The sequence below is a fragment of the Balaenoptera borealis genome (assembly GCF_965194805.1).
Source record: "Balaenoptera borealis genome assembly, chromosome: 20".
NCBI lineage: Eukaryota > Metazoa > Chordata > Mammalia > Artiodactyla > Balaenopteridae > Balaenoptera > Balaenoptera borealis.
In genome coordinates, this window is record NC_138879.1 from 20,142,624 (window position 1) to 20,163,228 (window position 20,605).

A 20,605-nucleotide genomic window follows, 5' to 3' on the forward strand; every position below is an offset into this window, starting at 1 on the left:
GATTTTACCCTGCACCAGCCAGACCCCATTGCTGAGCTAAGAGGGGTGCTGATAACACCCAAAGCATCACTGTCACCTGTGGATTCTCTCATCTTACATCACAATTCCATTCTAGCAAGCCTGCCTCTCTGAGCCTTTTGTCTCCTTCCTCAATACTCTGCTGAGGCAATTCAGACATCTTCGAGTCAATTGCTGTATACTGTTGTTTTGTCTGAGCTTCAAGGAGTCATTGCCAGCGAGGCATTTGGCTTCAGGTGTCTTTGCCAGGAAATTAAATCCTGAGTCATAGGAGAGTAAGCAACCTTGTCTCCCATATCAATAAACTCTCCCCTGGGAATTCCCTGGCTGTCCAGTGGTTAGGACTCCACATTTTCACTGCCGAGAGCCCGGGTTCAATCCCTGGTCGGGGAGCTAAGATCCCGCAAGCCGGGCGGCGTGGTCAAAATAAAATAAAATAAACTCTCACCTAGCCAGTTATTCTACCATTCTCCAGCTCACCCTCCTGGGTCTACCAGCCTCAAAAATCCACTCCTATATTTGTTGTCCTGGTCCCTGCTGGTACATATTATCCAGGTCATTCAGCTCCTGCAGCATTTGGCGGTGAATAATTCCTCTCTTCTCTTATCTGGAGCAGTACTTCTCCACATGCTAAGACCTGACGTTAGCTTGTGGTTTAGAAACGCCTAAGGGTGGCAGGGGCAAATCTTGAGAAGCATCATTTCAGGAGGCATCTGCCTCAAGGAGGTCTTTGCAGCCTCCAGGTAAAGGGAAGCTGCTCCCCTCTGGCAGGGTAGAGGTCCTTCTTCCAGCCCAGAGGATTCCCGGAAACCGTGAGTTCAAGATTCTTTCACTTTTTTTTTTTTAATTGAAGTATAGTTGATTGACAACGTTGTGTTAGCTTCTGGTATACAGCAAAGTGATTCAGTTATACATATGTATACATATTCTTTTTCATATTCTTTTCCATTATGGTTTATTACAGGATACTGAATATAGTTCCCTGTGCTTTACAGTAGGCCCTTGTTGTTTATATATTTTATATGTAATAGTGTGTATCTGCTAATCCCAAACTCCTAATTTATCCCATCCCCTTTCCCCTTTGATAACCATAAGTTTTTCTTTTCTTTTCTTTTTTAAATGGGGTAGGGGATTTATTTATTTATTTGTTTGTTTGTTTGTTTTGGCCTTGGGACGCGAGGCTTGCAGGATCCTAATTCCCCGGCCAGGGATCAAACCCGGGTCACGGCAGTGAAAGCGCTGAGTCCTAACCACTGGGAATTCCCCATAAATTTGTTTTCTATGTCTGTGAGTCTGTTTCTGTTTTGTAGACAGATTTGTGTCATTTTTTTCTTAATTAATTTATTTATTTTTGGCTGAGTTGGGTCTTCATTGCTGCGCGTGGGCTTTCTCTAGTTGCAGCGAGCAGGGGCTACTCTTCCTTGCGGTGCGCGGGCTTCTCATTGCGGTGGCTTCTCTTGTTGCAGAGCATGGGCTCTAGGTGCACAGGTTTCAGAAGTTGTGGCTTGCGGGCTCTAGAGCACAGGATCAGTAGTTGTGGCACACGGGATTAGTTGCTCCGCGGCATGTGGGATCTTCCCGGACCAGGGCTCGAACCCGTGTCCCCTACATTGGCAGGCAGATTCTTAACCACTGCGCCACCAGGGAAGTCCCTGTGTCATATTTTAGATTCCACATGTAAGTGATATCTTTTGGTACTTGTCTTTCTCTGTCTGACTTCCTTCACTTAGTATGATAATCTCTAGGTCCATCCATGTTGCTACAAATGACATTATTTCATTCTTTTTATGGCTGAGTAATATTCCACTGTATATATGTACCACATCTTCTTTATCCATTCATCTGTCAATGGACATTTAGGTTGCTTCCATGTCTTGGCTATTGTAAATAGTGCTGCTATGAACATAAGGGTGCATGTATCTTTTCAAATTAGAGTTTTGCCCAGATATATGCCCAGGAGTGGGATTGCTGGGTCATACAGCAACTCTATTTTTAGCTTTTTAAGGACCCTCCATACTGCTTTCCATAGTGGCTGCACCAATTTACATTCCCACCAACAGTGTAGGAGGGTTGGGAGTTCAAGATTCTTAAGGGCATCTCCTCAAATGTTCCACCCATGGGTGTCATGGTCCCATTCCTTTCATTCTAGGACTTCAGCAGAGGAGACCTTTGGAGTTCTGCTTTCAGCCTCCTTTGTTACTCTGCACTCGTACCATCAGGTCTTGGTCCTGATTTCCAATGCAATCTTCCCTTTGTTGCAATGGAGGCCATTTGACTTTCATACTATGTCCTGAGTCAATGCTTGGCTGACCTGAGCCTAACATTTTCCTCCTTTAGAGATTCTCTGATGATTAACAATAGCCAAGCAACTCCACAGTCATAATAATCACTGCTCTTATCTCTTAAGTGCTGAAGCAATTGATAAGCCAATGCACCCTCATCCACCTGGATCCCATCCTAATTCACTACTGATAAGAATCTCAGTAATTGTGAAGGACCTCCTGTATAGCACAAAGAACTCTGCTCAATACTCTGCAATAAATGGGAAAAGAATTTGAAAAATAATAGATACATGTACATGTATAACTGAATCACTTTGCTGTACACCTAAAACTAACACATTGTTAATCAAATATACTCCAATATAAAATAAAAATTTTAAAAAAAGAATCTCAGTAATTGTGATGCTACAGATCCCACAGTGCTAGAAATATCTGTGTTGGACAAGAGTTTCATGTGAAGTCTCTGGGAAGTCCCAATAAGAGAACTGCAGTGCAGACCCCTAGGGCTGGCAAACTTGTTTTTAAAGGGCGAGACTGAAAATATTTTAGGCTTTGCAGGCCAAGAGGCAAAATCAAGGACATTGCATAGGTACTCAAATAACCATTTAAAGTGTAACCATTTAAACTATAAAAAACATTCTTAGGGCTTCCTTGGTGGCACAGTGGTTAAGAATCCGCCTGCCAATACAGGGGACACGGGTTCGATCCCTGGTCCGGGAAGTTCCCACATGCTGCGGAGCAACTAAGTCCATATGCCACAACTACTGAGCCTGCGCTCTAGAGCCCGCAAGCCACAACTACTGAGCCTGCAAGCCACAACTACTGAGCCCACGTGCCACAACTACTGAAGCCCACGCGGCTAGAGCCCATGCTCCACAACAAGAGGAGCCACGACAATGAGAAGCTCGCACACCCCAATGAAGAGTAGCCCCTGCTCACCGCAACTAGAGAAAGCCCGCGCACAGCAACGAAGACCCAACACAGCCAAAAAATAAATAAATAAATTTATTTTTTAAAAAAACAAACACAAAACATTCTTAGCTTGCAGGCCAAACAAAAACATGTGACAGGCCAGATTTGGCCCATGGGTCATAGTTTGCTGACCCCTGTTCTAGAGTCAAGGGCATGCTATCTACAGAAGATAATTATTTACTGTTAAAAAAGCCACTCCCAGCATGCTACTGGGCCTTAGTAGGGAATGAGCACTTGACCACTGGACGTTAAGTTACTATGCAATCAGAGTCGCCCATCATGAGCTGGGTGTTTTCAGACCCACCCCGTCATAAGGTTGGATGGGCCAAGCAGTGATTCAGTTTAGGATGAAATAGTACACTTGAGATTGGGCCTGAGGAAGGCCAGAGGGCACAAAAATGTTAGTCAGTCACCCACACCCCCAGGCCACCTACGTCTACTGCACCAGTGCCTCTTCCTCGGCTTACCCCTATAGCCTCACTGGAGGTTCCCTATGGCCAGCTCATACAGGAGGAAGAATTCAGGCCTGGTTCACGAGGGGGTAGACTTGATAAGCTGGTAAAAACTGAAAATGAACTGCTGCTGAACTACGGCTCACTCTGGGCGGCCCTGGAAGACGGTGGTGAAGGGCTGTCTTTCAGGTGGGTAGAGCTTCACGTTCTGGACGTGGGCATCCACTTGGCATGGAGGGAGAAGCGGTTTGGGGGAAGAACACACACAGACCTCTGGGCAGCAGCGGATCAGTCAGGGGACACGCAAGAGAAAGACTAGAAACTCCGAGGCGAAGATATCTGGGAAAGAGGCAGGCAGATAGATCTATGGAGGGCGGCACAGGGCCTGTGGACCTTCGTGTCTCACATCAGTGCCCGCCCGAGAGCATCCACTGAAATGACCAGGTGGTCAGGATGTCTCACCCAGTGGAGGTCAGCTAGATGCAGTCTTTGGCCACTCCCTACTTGCACTATGGGCCCATGAATAAAGTGACCATGGTGCCAGAGACAGAGGTCAGGCATGGAACCGAGTCAATCCAGCTGCTACCTCTGCTGCACATCTGACTTGTGAGCAGCAGAGGCCGTTTCTGAGCCCTGGCTATGGGACCATGCCCTTAGGGGACCAACAAGCCACTTGGTAAATTGATTCCATCAGACACCCTCCACCCTAGAAGGGGCACTGAACCATCCTGGCGGAGAGTGGTTCACGTTCTGAAGGTAGGCTTTCCCTTCTGCCCGCAGTGCCTCCCCCAGCGCTCCAGGACCACGGAGCATCTAAGGACGCACAGTGTGTGACATGCCATCACAGGATCCCGTAAAACATGACCTCATATCACCTCACACGGGTCAGAATGGCCATCATCCAAAAATCTACAAACAAGAAATGCTGGAGAGGGTGTGGAGAAGAGGGAACCCTCTTGCACTGTTGGTGGGAATGTAGATTGATACAGCCACTATGGAGAACAGTATGGAGGGTCCTTAAAAAACTAAAAATAGAACTACCATATGACCCAGCAATCCCACTACTGGGCATATATGCTGAGAAAACCATAACTCAAAAAGAGACATGTACCACAATGTTCATTGCAGCTCTAATTACAATAGCCAGGTCATGGAAGCAACCTAAGTGTCTATCGACAGATGAATGGATAAAGAAGATGTGGCACATATATACAATGGAATATTACTCAGCCATAAAAAGAAATGAAACTGAGTTATTTGTAGTGAGGTGGATGGACCTAGAGTCTGTCATACAGAATGAAGTAAGTCAGAAAGAGAAAGACAAATACCGTATGCTAACACATATACATGGAATCTAAAAAAAAAAAAAAAAAATGGTTCTGATGAACCTAGGGGCAGGACAAGAATAAAGACGCAGACACAGAGAATGGACTTGAGGACACGGGGAGGGGGAAGGGGAAGCTGGGATGAAGTGAGAGAGTAGCACTGACATATATACACTACCAAATGTAAAATAGCTAGTGGGAAGCAGCTGCATAGCACAGGGAGATCAGCTCGGTGCTTTGGTGCTTTGCGTCCACCCGGAGGGGTGGGATAGGGAGGGTGGGAGGGAGATGCAAGATGGAGGGGATATGGGGATATATGTATACACATAGCTGATTCATTGTTATACAGCAGAAACTAACACAACATTGTAAAGCAATTATACTCCAATAAAGATGTAAAGTTAAAAAAATATTAGAAAATAAAAAAACATGACCTCAGACAAGGGACCTGCTTTATAGTGAAGGAGGTGCAGCAATGAGCACATGACCATGGGATCCACTTGTCCTACCAGACACCATGTGACCCAGAGACTGCAGGCCTAAAAGAATGTTGGAATTAAAGGCGCAGCTAAGGTACTAACTTGGGGATGCACCTTGGAGGGTGGGGTGCAGGATATACTTTGAGCCAGAGGTTCTCAAACAGTGCTTTGTCCCTGACAGCCAGAACACGCGGGTCCGGGAACCTAGGGGGAGAGTGGAAGTGGTCCCTATGACCATCACTGCCAGTGGCCCACCTCAGAAATTTGTACTTCCTGTCCCCACGACTCTAGACACTCCTGGACTAGAAATCCTGGTTCCTGGGGAAAGATGCTTCCACCAGGGAAAACAGTAAAGATTCTCCTAAATCTAAAGTTATAGGGGCTTGCAAATTCCCTGGTGGTCCAGTGGTTAGGACCCTGCGCTTCCACTACAGGGGGCCCAGTTTCGATCCCTAGTCAGGGAACTAAGATCTTGCAAGCCACATGGTGCGGCCAAAAACAAAAAAAGCAAAAAAAGAAAGAAAAAGAAAAAAATAAAGTTATAGGGGCTGCCTGGCCATTTTGGGTTCATGTCATTAGACCATCAGGCAAAGAAAGGTCAATTATTAGCAGGGGTTACTGATTCTGATTAACATGAGGGGCTAGGATCACTGCCTCATAATGGGGGCAGGAAGGAGTATTCGGGGTCTGGAACTCAGGGGGATTCACTGAGGTGCGTCTTGGGACTTCCTGCCTGGCGATAACCATAAACAGGCAGTTGCAGTAACAATAGCCTGACCAGGGCCGCTGACCAAGTGTTCAGACCTCTCAGGAATGAAGATCTAGGTTACTTCACCAGGAAAGCAACCTGGACCAGCTGAAGTGCTGACCAAGGAAGAGGGGAATATAGGATGGGTGGTAGAGGAAGGAGATGAGAAATATCATCTAGGGATTCAGGACCAATTGCAGCTGAGGACCACAGCTTATACCATTCATCCTCCAGGTGTAATTCTTCTTTCTAAGATACTGTGACCAGCCACCATCTTAAAGAAGCAATGCCAGGCCAGAGTGAACTCCACATGGGGCTTGAGTACATCTGAGTGGCACAAAGGGTGAACTGTAGCAGACTGTCAGTGACCTGCCCACATCCTCGGCACTCACCATTCTAGCACACGCTGACCATGGTCCGTGACAAGCACAGTTAGTCTCTGCCAGGGGGCTATTCCCCAGCGTATGTGTGGAGAGGCCAGAGCACCAGTGAGTTAATACCCCCAGGAGCAGACCTCAGCCAATGACAAACGAAACTTGGAGGATGCCTGCCCCAGCTTCCTCGCCCCTTGGATGGGGTAACTGAAATGGGTTCTAGATCGGTGCATCTCCGACTTCAATATGCACTGAAGGTCAAGGTCCTGGGGACCTTGTCAACATGCAGATTCCGACAATATAGGTGTTGGGTGGAAACTGAGATTCTGCATTTCTGATAAACTCCCAGGAGATGTTAATGATGCTGGTCCACAGACCACACTTTGAGTTGCAACGGGCTACACTCCCTCCCAGGGTTCCCCAGTAGGACTGAGCCTCTGTTGCCTAAAACTCCCTTTCGTTAGCTTCCTTCTGTTCTCAATTCCCCACTCCCCCACCAAGAGTGCTTCCTGGGATCATCTTCTAAATAAACTACTTGGGTTGTTTGTTTTTTTTTTCATGATTGAAATCTTTATCATCAATGCTCTGGAAACACCAAGAATTAGAAGGTGACTAAACCGCTCTGAGAATTGAGCTCTTATTTTCCAAAATGATAAACTCTAGACTGGAAATTGAACACATCAAGCCAGACTCATAACAAAAGTTCAGGGACCCTCTGATCTCATACTGTTTTCTGTCCCTCTCTGCCTGCATGTTTGAGAATCCTGCCTTGGCGAGAGTCAGTCCAACAGCCTCATTTAACGGAAATAAACGGCTTGTTTTCACATGCTGTTCTGGGGGACCTCTGCCTAAGACAGTGGTGACTTCATTCCTGCTTTACCCTTTGCAGCCAGGCACTGAGTCAGGATCCCAGGAACAGAAAGGATCAGGGAAGGGGGCCTGCCCAAGCATGGGCTCTGGAGGCCTGAGGGCTTCGGTTCAAATCCCAGCTCCACAACCAGCTGTTCCACTCTTGGGAGGGTCACTTCACCTGCCTAGGTGTCAGTTTCATCACCTGACGACCATTTATCAGATCACCCACCACCCCCCCCAGGGGTTGTTGAAATGATTATGTATTTAATCAAAGCCCCTGGCACATAATTCACTACTGGAGCCCATCCTCTCTCCACAGCTTTGCCCCACCAAAGTGCACATGCACACGCACACAGTGCACACACACACACGTGCACTCCCTGAGAAAGACAGCAGAGGCTGGGCCAGGTAGTGCACAGGTCCTTTATTTCCTGCACCGGCACGTACATGGGCTGACAAGCAATAGGAGCATGAGAAGCACAGTGGGGAGGTGGGTAGATACCGACGGGGTCCTGCGCCCCCGACTCCAGGTGTTTATGAGTAAGGGGTGGGAAAGGGCGAAACATCTAGAACAAGGAAACAAGGGGCACTGAGGAGAGGACGTGGTGGGGAGTGACAGGGCCTTGGGAGGGAGCCTGGACACTCACAGGCCACAGGCGGGGAGGTGGGGAGGGGAGGCGGGGGCAGGGGAGCGAGCCTTGCACCCCCATCCCGGGCAGAGGGAGTCCTCGCCCACACAGACAGATGCTTCCGGTTACACAGAGCAATTAGGGACTGAGAAGAAAGAGCCAAGAACCGGGACAGACGACCAGGTCCCTAAAAGTCACCAAGGACTGGGAAGCCACCTTTGATTTGGGGGTCAAGGGGTGAGGGGCATGTAGTGAGCAAGGTGCTCAAAACAACTTCCTACACCCCGGGCCTGAGCCCTGCCCCAGCTCAGAGCGGAGTCTGGTAGCTGGTGGGCCTCCCCCTGGGCTTCTCACACCCCTTGGGCTTCTTACGCCCCCGGGGCCACCAAGTGATCCAGGCCCAGCAGCCACAGCTTTTGCACCAGCTACAGAACAAGGGCCGGGGTTCCTTCAGCCTGTCCCAGAAGAGGGTCAAGGCTTGGGCCCTCAAGTTCCGGCCCAGGTTCATCAGGACAGCGGGTGGGCTGGTGACAGATCGGGGGTCCGGTTTCTGAGCCAGGGAAGGGAGGTCTGGGGAGGGTGGGGCTTGGCCAGACAGCGGAAGGAGGGGCCTCAGGCTGTCTGTGGGGCCTCTGCAGGCTGCTGGGAAACAGCAAAGCCTGGAAGAGAAGGGGGTGGATGTGAACTGGGGGCCTGAGGACCACAGGTCTGGCCTGGGCAGCAGGCAGGGGCTAGGCCTGGTCAGCTATATCAGAAAGAGACAGCCACCGTTGAGAGTTATGAAGGTTGTCCGCTGCCCGGCCATAGAGGTCACCATTCAGTTTACAACCCGCACAACCTTACATGGCGACCCCGATGAGGCCACCCAGCAGTGACCATCAGAGTCAGGGCAGATCAGATATAATGGTGAGGCTGCCAACAGGTTATAAACTTCACAGCTCACCCAGAAAGCCAAGAAGTCACCAGGACAGGGTTAGAGGGGAGGGAGGGATGGGTCGGAAAAGTTGTTATGGCATAGCAGTGAAGAAAACGGGTTCAGTGGCCTTGAACAAATTATTTTGCTCTCTGAACCTCCGTTTCCTCTCCAAATGGGGATAATACGTACCTACAGGGGTGTGAGGATTAAAGAAGATAATTCGCATCACTAAATCACCTTTGATATCTCCATGAGCTCCTCAAGACAGGGCTCTCACGGCCTAGCACAAGGCCTGTACTCAGCAGGTGTTACTCCCCAACCTTTGGGGCTTCCAGCTGGGGAGAGGAGACCTTAACCACCCCCCATCACCCTGTAGGAGACCCTAGCTCACCTTCAGACTCACCCAGGGGACTGGTCCAACTGTGGCCCTTGCTGGCAGAGGCTTTCGTCCCAATGGCCTGGGTGGCCCCAGAAGGCCCCTCTTCCTCCCAGGCCCTGGGAGGGTGATTGGCCCTTTCCTCCTCCAGCCTCCCAAAGTCCTGGGTTGGCACCCCCAGCTGCTCCTCCACGATCCCGCCCCCCATGTTTGTTTTGGCCTGCTGCTGCCACTGCTGCAGGGTTGGGGAGCCTTGGGGATGGGGGAGGTGGGGGTGGGGGACACGGGAAGGGAGCGGGCAGAGACAGGAAGCTGAGACGCAGTGAGGGGCTACAGTCCGCGCCCTGACCCCCAGCCCAGCCCCAGGAGCAAAAAGGGTGAAGATCTGGAATCCTATGCAAACTCCACATAAATAAGCATTGGGGCCACAGTTCCCACTGAGGGGGACCTGAGGTGCCTATGTAAATGATATGCAAAGTCCATGCAAATCAGCACACTGGGTGGGGCCGGGCTGGGGTAAGTGAGCGTTTGGGGGGCTCACCTACCCTCACCTTTCATCGGCTTGACGATCTGCAGCTTGTCCGGCTGGCGGGAGGGAGGCCCCCACGGGAGCACTCACCTTTCTGGAGCATCTTCTGCCTCAGCTGCTGCCTGTAATGGGCGTCCTGCCAGTTGGCCAGTTGCTGGAGGACATACTTCATGTCCAGGTGCGAGGGGCCCAAGCCGCTGGCCTCCAGGGCTGACGTGACCACATTCATCTGCGTTGCCTCATCCAGCTCCAGCTCCACCTCTTCCCAGGCCTCAGCCTCCTCAGACACCAGCTCTGCCTCTTCCGTCACCCCCTCCTCAGCTGGCAGCGCCTCTTCTGTGGCCCCCAGCTCCTCCGCAGGCACGAAATGCTCAGCCGACATCAGCCCCTCCTCTGCCTCGAGCCCCTGCTCCTGCTCTCGATCCTCACTGTGGTGCAGCTCATATCTGGGCAGGGAGACAGGAAAGTCTTTCCCTAACCCCCCAAAGCCAGAGCCACCCCTCTTCACTCCCCCAGGACATCTCCAGCCACTGGGGCTCCTGCTCTCCGCCCCAGTCTGCACACAGACCCTGATGGTTACTCCCCACTTCTGTCCCAGCCAGGGGAGAGGGCAGCTGGGTACCAGACTCAAGGCTTCAAACACCCAGCCCATGACCCTGGTAGAAAGAAGAATGGTCACCAACACTGCATAGGCCCCGCCTTCCCCCAGTAACCCCACCCTGCTGCACGGAACAGACCAGCAGGAATAACATCCCCTCTGCCCACCTCCTTCGTTATTTAACGTTCACAACCCATCCCACATCTAGTTGCCATAGGAACAAATCCATTTTAGTAAGGCCCAGACAGGTCAAGTGACTTGCCCAAGGACACACAGCCAGTAAAGGGATCAAGCTGGGACTCAGTCCCAGTTGTTCCCAGCTTCTAGGCCAGTGCCCATTCGCCTCTCAGCCCCTGGTCAGGTGAAGGGAAGGCTTCAGCCCCCACTTGGAGAAGCCTCAAATCAGACGGCCACCTGTGGGGCAAGATTTGAAGGCAAAGGGGGCAGCTCCTTCCCAGAACAACTCTTAGCCCAGCCGGCCCGAGAGCAGGGGCTTCTCCAGGGTTGTAGGGTCACAGAACCAGCTGCAGGGGGTTGTCTGGCTGCTGAAAGGGGAGGGCAGGTGGGGGCTTCCCTGGTGGCGCAGTGGTTAAGAATCCGCCTGCCAATGCACGGGACACGGGTTCAAGCCCTGGTCGGGGAACTAAGATCCCACATGCCGCAGAGCAACTAAGCCCATGTGCCACAACTACTGAGCCTACACTCTAGAGCCCGCGAGCCACAACTACTGAAGCCCGCGTTCCTAGAGCCCAAGCTCCGCAACAAGAGAAGCCACCGCAATGAGAAGCCCGCGCACCACAACGAGAGAAAGCCTGCACAGCAACAAAGACCCAATGCAGCCAAAAAAAAATAAAATTAAAAAAAAAAAGGTGAGGGCAGGTGAAGGGGGAGCCCCTGGTCGGCGTACCCCAGATCTGAGGTCTCCTCTGTAGTCACTTCATAATTCCTTCAACATAGAAAAGGGCCTTCACTGTCCCGAGGCAACGGGAAGCTGAAAGTGCGAAATCCCTGGGACCCCATCATGCAGAAAAATCCCAGGGAGAAATGATGCGTGCAGAACGTGTGCACAGAGGAAAGGTGTGTTGAGTGGAAGGGGCCGAGGACCAATGAGGCAGGAGGAGGGGCACCACGAGGGGAAAGGGGGGGAGGGGGAGGGGGAGAGGGAGGTCAGAGCGGGGGGGGGGGGTGGGGGGAACCCCTCCCACTACCAGAAAGGCTGCTGCCTACCAGGTAGGCAAGAGTGGGTGCAGGGCAGGCAAAGGTCTGGGGCCCAGAGTGCACCTTTCCATAAAAAACACAGGGTCTGAGATAATCCTCCTTATAGACATTCTGAGCTCCTCAGCCAGGGTCTCCTGGAAATCAGGAAGTGCCTCCTATGGTGGAGAGGGAGGACATTACCAGAAGATCCCCACAGAACTCCCGACCCGTACCTCCAGGCACAGGAAAGACTGCGGATAGACACAGAGCACACAGAGGTAAAAGGCAGGCAGCCAGGGGGCCTCACCAGAGGTACAGTGTACGTGTAGTGGGTGACAGAGCCAGTGGACGCTTGCTGGCGGAGGGTCTTCACCTCCTCCTGGGCCTCAATCAGCATGCTCCCACACTCGGAGTACTTCTCCCGTAGGTCCTGCAGCTGGGAACCCGCCCCCAGGCTCTGCTGGGACCCAGGCACACCCAGCCCAGACGCCTTGCCCACTCTCTCCCCAGGGGGCGGGGAAGCCTGGGCAAAGAGGCAAGAGGCCCAGACCCTAGACCCCCATAATGATATGCAGGGTGATCCCCGGACTCCACTCCACTCAGACCCCAAATGAACTGCCACCTGCCAGGCCCTGTGCCAGAGCCTGAGGGTATGGAAAGGACAGACCCAGTCCCTGCTGCAAGGAGCTTGTCCTCTCAGGAGAGTCAGGCAGCTGCCCAAGGGTCCCAGGTCCCCCACGCTGGGCCAGGAGCCTAGGGGGGCCTCACCTCATCCTGGAGCTGCATCTGGATTTCTTTCTCCGAAGCCAGCTGCTGCTGCAACTTCTCAGCCTCAGCCCCACACTGGAAGGACCCAAGACCAGTGAACCTCACCCCAGACCTCCCCACTCCCGTGCACACCTTGCTCTGGGAAGTCTTCCCAAGCTCATCAGTGAGTCTTTGGCAGCTCTTTAAAAAAGAAGTCACATGGAATAAGGCCAAAGAATGTGGGGAGTCACGTGGTCTGCTTCCTGGAACACCCTGTGTCTCTCTTTGGGCTCGGTCCCCAACTTGGGACGAGGGGACAGGATGAGGCGCTCTCTGATGTCTCCTCCAACACTGACTCTGACACAGAGAGGGGCCTTGGGCCTCTGAGCTCCATGGGGTGGGGGCAGGGAGAAGGAGGTGTGGGTCCCATGGGGCCACGACAGGAGCAAGGAGCCCTGCACACACCCCGACGCACCGACCGGCAGCACCGCTGCAGCTTCATGACCTGGGCCCGCAGCTGGGCAACCTCCCTCTGCTGCTGTTCATAGTTCTCCATCCTGAGTGCCAGCACCTCCGACAGCTTGGCCATCTGCTGGCTGGCCTCCGCTGGGGAGGAGTGGGGAGAGGTCAGCCCTGGTTCCCCGGGCCCTCAGTCTCCCAGATGCCTCTGTCCACCTGCACCCCTCAGCTCGCGCCAAGTCCCCCAGGTTCCACAGGGCTTAGCATCCCTCACTTGGGTCTTCTTTTCAATAAACATTTATTGACTGACACAGAGCAGGGTGTTGGACAAGCAGTCAGCAAGACCTGGCCCCAGCCCACATTGAGCTCAAGACCAGTGTGGAGACTGAGGGAAAAAGAAATCACAATAGTGCGTATTATGAACTAGGCTGCAGCAAGTGTAAAGGGTGCATCGGGGGTCACAGCTGCCGCACCCAGGCCAGGCTGGCAAGGTCTGAGATGCTAGGACCTCCTCGGGGAAGTGGGGCTCGCCCAGCAGAAGGGAAGACAGGGCCCAGGCAGGGTGTGGAGAGGCCCAGAGGACACCAGGAGGGAGTGGCTGAGGCAGTGGGCAGGGCCCAGATCACTAGGGCTGGGGCAGGGAGGGTGGGGTTTATCCTTTGGCCAATGGGGAGTTATTTGGGTATTTTAGGCAGGGGAGTGACATAGATTTGGTTTCAGAAAACTCCTTTGCGCTGTGTGCAGAAGGGCCTGGAAGGGTAGGAGTGGAGGCAGAGAGACCAGGTAAGAGGTGGCCTGGGCTAGAGGCAGCTGGGGTGGGAAAAGGAAAGAGACGTGAGCCTTTCCTAGGACATAGAAGCAACAGAATGTGGGGACTGGCTCTTACTCCGGGGGCCTGGGACCAGGGGGGCCATTCAGGGAACCCAGGGGGAAGGCAGGCCAGAGTTAGGGTGAGCGGAACAGCACGAGTTCAGCTGTTGCCACCTTGAGTATGCATCTGCCCAGCTAGGCCTGAGCTCCTCAGGGACAAACGCTGTGCCTCACGCATCTCCATGACCACACAGTGCCAGGCACAGCCTCTGCCTAATCATGTAGTGCCTGAGGAGGGAGGGGGGGCCTGGTCTCTGGCAGTTCATGGCTCCCTCCATTCCTCGCTCCCAGCCCCCTCCCTCCCCCTTCTCAAATAACAAAAGGAGACAGGCTTAGCGGAGCCCCATGGCATCTGTACAGCTCTTTGCAGTTTGCACAAAGCACCTCCTCAGCTGTAACCCCTGGAGAGGTCAGCAGGGCCAAGATTATTAACCCTCATTCTAAAGATGAAGTTTCAGAGAGGTTAAGGAACTTGTCCAAGCCAACACAGCTAGGAGGTGTCAGAGCTGTGACATGAACTCAAGTCTCCAGACTCCAAATCCCGGGTTCTTCTCTCTGCTCCTCTGGACAGCCCCCTACCCCACGTTACAAGTTCACGTACAAAACTGCTCCACACAATCCAGGATGAACATCTGCTCCTCCTCCTCAAGGTCATCGAGTTGAGAGACCTGCAGGGAGGGAGAGAGGAAGGGGCAGGGGAGGCAACACCCCCTGCCCACGGGCACGCCCTCTTCCCCCATCCTCACCTCCTCTCGCAGCTGCTCATTCTCCTCCTCCAGCAGCCGCAGCTGCTCCTGCAGGGCCTCCAGCTGCGGGCAGCGGTGTGACTCTGACTCTGTCAGAGGAGTCCTAGGGGAGGGAGTGATGGGAGTTGGGGTGCAGGGGCTCGGGGGACCCAGTTCCCAGCCCACCCAGGGCTCCCCCACCCCAGGCTGACTGCGGTGGTCTCAATTAGCTCCCGCAACCCCAGTGGCAGGTACATGGTGTCCCTGTTTGCGAACAAGGAAACTGAGGCTCAGAGAAGGGGCCGCCCAGGTGCAAAGGCAGGACACTTGTGGGGAATTCCCTCGTGGTCCAGTGGTTAGGATTTGGCACTTTCACTGCCGTGGCCCAGGTTCAATCCCTGGTTGGGGAAATGAGATCTCGCAAGCCACGTGGCACAGCAAAAATTAAAAAAAAAAAAAAAAAAAAAGGCAGGACACTCACGGGTCTGAGGCTTCATAGGGATGATCATGCCCCTGCTCTTCTTCTTCCTCCCCCTCGTCCTCCTCTTCTTCTTCTTCCTCCCCCTCGTCCTCCTCTTCTTCTTCTTCCTCCTCTCCTTCCTCCTCCTCCTCCTCCTCCTCCTCATCATCATCAGAGTCTGAGTAAAGCTGAAGGAGGTCATCCCGCAGGCTCACCTGGTGTCTGAGACGTAAAATCTGGCAGGAGGAAGAGGAGCCCTGAGTCGGGGTATGGGCAGGGGCAGGCACAGATCCCAGCACAGTGGGATGGAGGCAGGCCTGAGATACGCCTCCCCCTGCCCTCCCCACCCAGGTACCTCCTCCCTGGCCGAGCCCAGCATGGCTTCCAGCTTGCTGTTCTCCTCCATCAGAACACTGTTCTGTTTCACCAGGGACTGGCCAATGTGAGCTGCCGTGTTCAGGTCCCGCTCTCTCTGCAGAGGGACCCCCATCCATGGGGAATATGTTCCTGGTTTCTGGGATCTCCCAGACAGATGGGAGAAGCCAGCGGTCAGAGGAAAGCTAGGCCACTACTGGAGACCCTCTCCATCCCCTAGTTCTCCAAGGTACTAGACAAGAGTCTGCCATGAACCCACTGTGGGACCTGACTCAGTTTCCCCCTACGGAAAAAGAGATCAGACCGGATGGTGCTAAGAGCTCTACCAGCCTGGACATCCCACATCTACCTGCCTTCCATAAGAGGGACCTCCAGCTCGGCCCCCAGAGAGGTATTCAGGCAAGAACACTCCTACCCCTACAGACATAATTAAAACGGGAGCCTGGCTACAGCTGGGGCTGTCCCGGGTAGGGAAGGCAGCACACACCTCCTCTAGCAAACTTAACATCACTTTGACATCTTCTTGGGTGATCTTCTTGACTGGTGGGCGTAGGTCAGGACACAGCGCTGCAAGAGAAAGCGGGAAGCCGCATCAGGAAAAAGGGGGCATATGCTACCTGCCACCCTACTGTTTCCTGCCCTCAACAGCAAGGGTCAGCAACAAGGGAGAAGACTGAGTTCCCTTTCTGCCCCCAATATCCTCTCCATACCCGCAGTAATCAGCACTCCCTTCCCTGCTCCCAGGGCCAACTGGACTCTTGTTTGTTTGTTTGATTGACTGTTTGTTTTTTTCTGGAGGGGCCTGCGAGAGGTAAGGATATCCCAGTCCTACAGTTCCTGGAACCTAGGAGAATGGAGGCAGCTAGCGGAAGTACAGCGCCGACTGACTCATCACCCCTTATCCAGAGGGCAGCCTTGGCCAGCTCACTGGAGCCTCACGAGTCATAAAAACAGACGCAGTCGCCCACCCTGCACCTGTTGCGTGAGGAGAGGAGGAGGAGACTTCTCCAGCACTGGGGTAGGGGCCACTTGAGCCTCTAGACCCAATCAGGAGCGCTCCAGCGACCGAGGAGCAGGTGGGAGGGAAGAGGAGAGGCAGCATCTGTCTGAGGCTCCGCCCACCCCCAAGATTGTTTGGGGTCGGGGGGAAGCCCGATCTTGACCTCAGCAGCCAAAAGGTTGGCAAAACCTCCCCTCTGCCCACCCACCTCCCCGTCGCTGGCGCGGCGGACCAGCGCAGGCTCAGAGCGCACCGGGCAGCGCCCTCCCGCAGCCCCCCGCCCCTCTCCTGGCACTGCGGTAGCCTCGGGAGGGGGGCACTGAGAGTGCGCAGATCTGCTGCAGCAACAGGCGTGAAGAGGGGGGCAGGGGAGCGCGAGCCCCGGGGATCCTACCCACCGACGGAAATAGGGAACGAGAGAAGGGGAGAAGGAGGTGGGGGAAAGGGGACCGGAGAGGCGCCGCAGACCATGACTTCGCAAGGGTGGGCGGAGGGGTGGGACTGAGTGCCAGAGGGGACCCGGCGCCCGGACCCGACGGGGCCCCCTCCTGCCTGCTGCTGCCCTAGTCCCACCTGCTCCGGGGGCCCGGGGACCCAGTTTACCTTCCTCCAGCTCCCGAATAAAGGCGGCGCGCTCGGGGCCCGACACCCCAGGCCGCCGGCCGATGTAGGCAGCCGGCGTCTTCCAGATGCCCGCTACCTTTCCAGTCCCCAAGCCAGCGGCCCGGGGCCCAAAGGGACCTTGGAATATGAAGCGAGTCCACGGCGCGTCCGAGTTGTTGGGCACGGACTGGGCATTCCCCTGGACCGCCGAGAATGCGGACGCGCGCTGGGCTCCTGCCTCCGATCCAGCCTTGGAGGCCGGGCGAGCTCCCGCTGAGGGTCCCGAGACGGTTGCGGATCCGGATCCTGCTCCCGGTCCTGCCGCCGGTACCTGCACAGGGGCGGGTTCAGGCTCGACGGAGGGCTCTGGAGCGGGATTGGCTGCGGGCGGAGGAGCTGGGGTGACTGCTGCCGGAACGCCGGGTCCCGGCCAGTCGCCGGCTGAACCCTGCCCCAACTCTTTCGGGCGCATCTTGAGTCCGCAGTCGGCTGCCGCAGCAGGGCCTTTATAACCTGCGCCTGGACGCGCGCCCGCCGGGCCGTACCACGCGCGGGAGGGGGCGGCCGAGGAGCAACTGGTGGTGCCCGGCACTGGCGGGCGCGCAGGAGGCGAGCTAATGGGGCGGAACAGAGCGCAAAAGTAAGAAAAGAGCGAGGAGAAGAGGCGAGTGGACGTTCCAGCTGGTTCAGCGGACTTGGGCTCCGAGTGCTGGCCTTCTCTCCCCTATCCACCTCCGGAGAATGGTTTTGCCCAAAGCCGCCGCTTCCCGGGGTTTCGGTTACAGGGACTTGGAAGTTTCTAACTGGGGGCACCCCCTCGCTCAGCTCCAGCCCGAGGCTTTCCGGCTGCCTTCCCTGGATCTGACCTGTGAGTTGGGGCCGTATTGTGTCTCTCCCGCGTGGGCTGGGAGATAAATCCAAACTCCAGTACGGCCTCCACGCGCTGCCCAGTCTGGGGCATCATGATGCCTGCGCTCACACTCCCGGTGTTGCAGCCGCTTGACAAACCTCTTTCTTATTTCTTAAGTCGTTTTATTGCCTTTCCTAGTGCTTTACCTCCGCCCTCATTCACTTTGCCCACCTTATACCACGCTAGCAAACACCTGTTCTTCCGGGAGACCCCACTTAGGTGTCTCCGCGTAAAGACTCCTCCGACCCCGTCCTTCTCGGCCCCAGAGCATCCTTTATGCGATGGCCGTAGTGGTCACACTGTGTGTGTCTCCGAGACCAGACGTGCGCCCCTTCAACACAGGGAGCGTGTCCCTCAGAGCGCAGCACAGGACGGGATACCTGTGAGGGTCGCCGTAAGTCCTGAATGAACTGTGGAGCGGCAGAGGAGTCCAGTGACCATTTCTGTGCCTTTGGACCGGAGGAACCTACAGGCCAAAAAGAAATGGCTGCGACACTGATTCTTTTAAAGCCTTGGGATCATTCTTGGTGCCCCAGTCTCCTTCTCTTCAATACCGTCAATCACCAAATCCTGCTTAACTTACCTCCTAAATAGTTCTCAAATGTGCCACCTCCTTTTCAGCCCTTCTGCTGTTGAGGCCTCATTCTCTCTTCTAGATTGTTGTGAGTCTATCCTCCCACCCACCCGACCCCCATCCACATGACTCCATCTCTAACCCATCCCTCTCACTCATACCCCTGTCCTAGCTAAGGAATTCCAGGAGCCCTTTTCCTACAGCCACCACTCAAAGCCGGAGCCCAGGACAGAGGCTCCTCGTGCTGACAGCGTGCTTTGGGGGCCAGGTGTCCATGACACAGCCTGGAACAAGAGGCACAACCCAGGAAGGAGGATCAGAGTGCCCCATCCCCAGCCGTCCAGTGGAGAAGCATTGTGATCAGAGTATTTCCTTCTGTCTGGGTTCATTCATTCCTTTGACAAATATTTCTTGAGCACCTACTATATATACTAGGCACTGTGCTAGACTCTCAGGCTAGACCAGGGAACAAGAGAAACTAGATCCCTGCTCTCCTGGAGTTTAGAGTCTATAAGGGGAGGCAGATAAACAAGAGAACAAGTAAGGTAGTTACAGAGTGTGGGGAGTTCTCTGAAAGAAACAAACAGGGAGCTATGACTGAGAAAAATGGCAAGTGCTACTGACAGGGTGGTCTGGGCCGTGGGAGAGGAGAAATCATTAATTTCATAGTATTTTGCATCTCAACCCACACCTCCAGCTTCACAGCCCATTCATACCCACACCCCTCCAGTGGCAGCCTCTCTCCTCAGGAGCCTGTGTTTCTTATTCCTGAGTGAGTGAGTGAACCCTGGCGCCAATTCACCTCCCCTTCCCCAAATCCTGCATACCCCACGGGGATTCATCTGCTAGTTTATCAAAGGAGCAGTCTGCACTAGTTAACGTTGTTTCTGAAACAGTGGCTCAAATGCAGCCCCCTCACTGGCTGGGAAGTAAGAAGTTGTTCCCCTGCGGAACCAGACCCCTCCCAACCCTTGCCCACCTGGCCCCTGCTCCCTCTTCCTCTCCTCTCCTCCCATCCAGACTCCAGGGCACTTCTGCCGAGTTGTTAAAGGTGGCTCAGGCCAGAGGCTTTGGATAAAAAGATGGGGCATCTAAGATCCACGGCCATTTTTTATGGTCATAATCTTTAACAACCATATTATTTGTTGGCTTCATTCCTTCTTTCATCTCAGCTCTTCTCGTCCCCCTAACTTACCTTCTACTCCTTATTCATTCAACAAATATTTATTTATTTATTTATTATTGAAGTATAGTTGATTGACAATGTTGTGTTAATTTCTGCTGTACAGCAAAGTAACTCAGTTATACACATATATACATTCTTTTCCATTATGATTTATCCCAAGATATTGGATGTAGTTCCCTGTGCTATACAGTGGGACCTTGCTGTTTATCCATTCTATATGAAATAGTTTGCATCTACTAACCCCAAACTCCCACTCCATCCCTCCCCCATTCCCCCTCCCCCTTGGCAACCACAAGTCTGTTCTCTATGTCTGTGAGTCTGTTTCTGTTTTGTAGATAGGTTCATCTGTGCCATATTTTAGATTCCACATATAAGTGATGTCATATGGTATTTGTCTTTCTCTTTCTGACTTACTTCACTTAGTATGATAATCTCTAGTTGCATCCATGTTGCTGCAAATGGCATTATTTTGTTCTTTTTTATGGCTGAGTAGTATTCCATTGTATATATGTACCACATCTTCTTTATCCATTCCTCTGTTGATGGACATTTAGGTTGTTTCCATGTCTTGGCTATTGTGAATAGTGCTGCTATGAACATAGGGGTGCATTCAACAAACATTTATCAAGCACCTGGTGCCAGGCATTGTGACAGGTGTTGGGGACACATCAGTGAAACAAAACAAAGATCTTTGCCTTCATAGGGCCCACATGCAATGCAGAGCTACAAATAATAAACAAAGAAGTAGAGCACATAGCATAAATGATGTGAAAAGTGCTGGGAGAAGAAAAGAAAGCAGGAGGAGGACCTGGGAGGGGTGGGTGGGCTGTGGGTTGCAAGTTTAAATATTTGGGTGGTCAGGGAAGCTCTCACTGAAGAGTCACTTAAGTCCAGAGCTGAAGGAGGGAGGGAGCTGGGGAGAATATTCACCAACAGAGGGTGAGAAGCA

The 20,605-nt window shown here is 53.4% G+C and overlaps 1 protein-coding gene across 10 annotated transcripts in view; it reads right to left on the reverse strand.

Moving 5' to 3' along the window:
* HAP1 (huntingtin associated protein 1) overlaps positions 1-18,555 on the reverse strand; it is a 36,928-nt gene extending 18,373 nt beyond the window's left edge. The window contains exons 1-14 of one of the 10 annotated variants that reach the window (XM_082371375.1): positions 16,987-18,555; positions 15,871-15,950; positions 15,364-15,480; positions 15,030-15,244; positions 14,570-14,672; positions 14,425-14,491; positions 12,970-13,100; positions 12,516-12,590; positions 12,055-12,183; positions 11,778-11,923; positions 11,458-11,496; positions 10,043-10,398; positions 9,439-9,675; positions 7,908-9,327 (exon numbers count right to left, since the gene is read on the reverse strand). In XM_082371375.1, coding sequence (XP_082227501.1) covers positions 9,281-9,327; positions 9,439-9,675; positions 10,043-10,398; positions 11,458-11,496; positions 11,778-11,923; positions 12,055-12,183; positions 12,516-12,590; positions 12,970-13,100; positions 14,425-14,491; positions 14,570-14,672; positions 15,030-15,244; positions 15,364-15,480; positions 15,871-15,950; positions 16,987-17,458 — 2,214 coding nt within the window. In that variant the 5' untranslated portion in view covers positions 17,459-18,555 and the 3' untranslated portion in view covers positions 7,908-9,280. Of the gene's footprint in view, positions 1-7,907; positions 9,328-9,438; positions 9,676-10,042; positions 10,399-11,457; positions 11,497-11,777; positions 11,924-12,054; positions 12,184-12,515; positions 12,591-12,969; positions 13,101-14,424; positions 14,673-15,029; positions 15,245-15,363; positions 15,481-15,870; positions 15,951-16,986 lie in introns of those variants that run through there. The other 9 variants (XM_082371371.1, XM_082371370.1, XM_082371373.1 and 6 more) reach the window with 9 other exon arrangements.
* Positions 18,556-20,605: the final 2,050 nt, after the last annotated feature.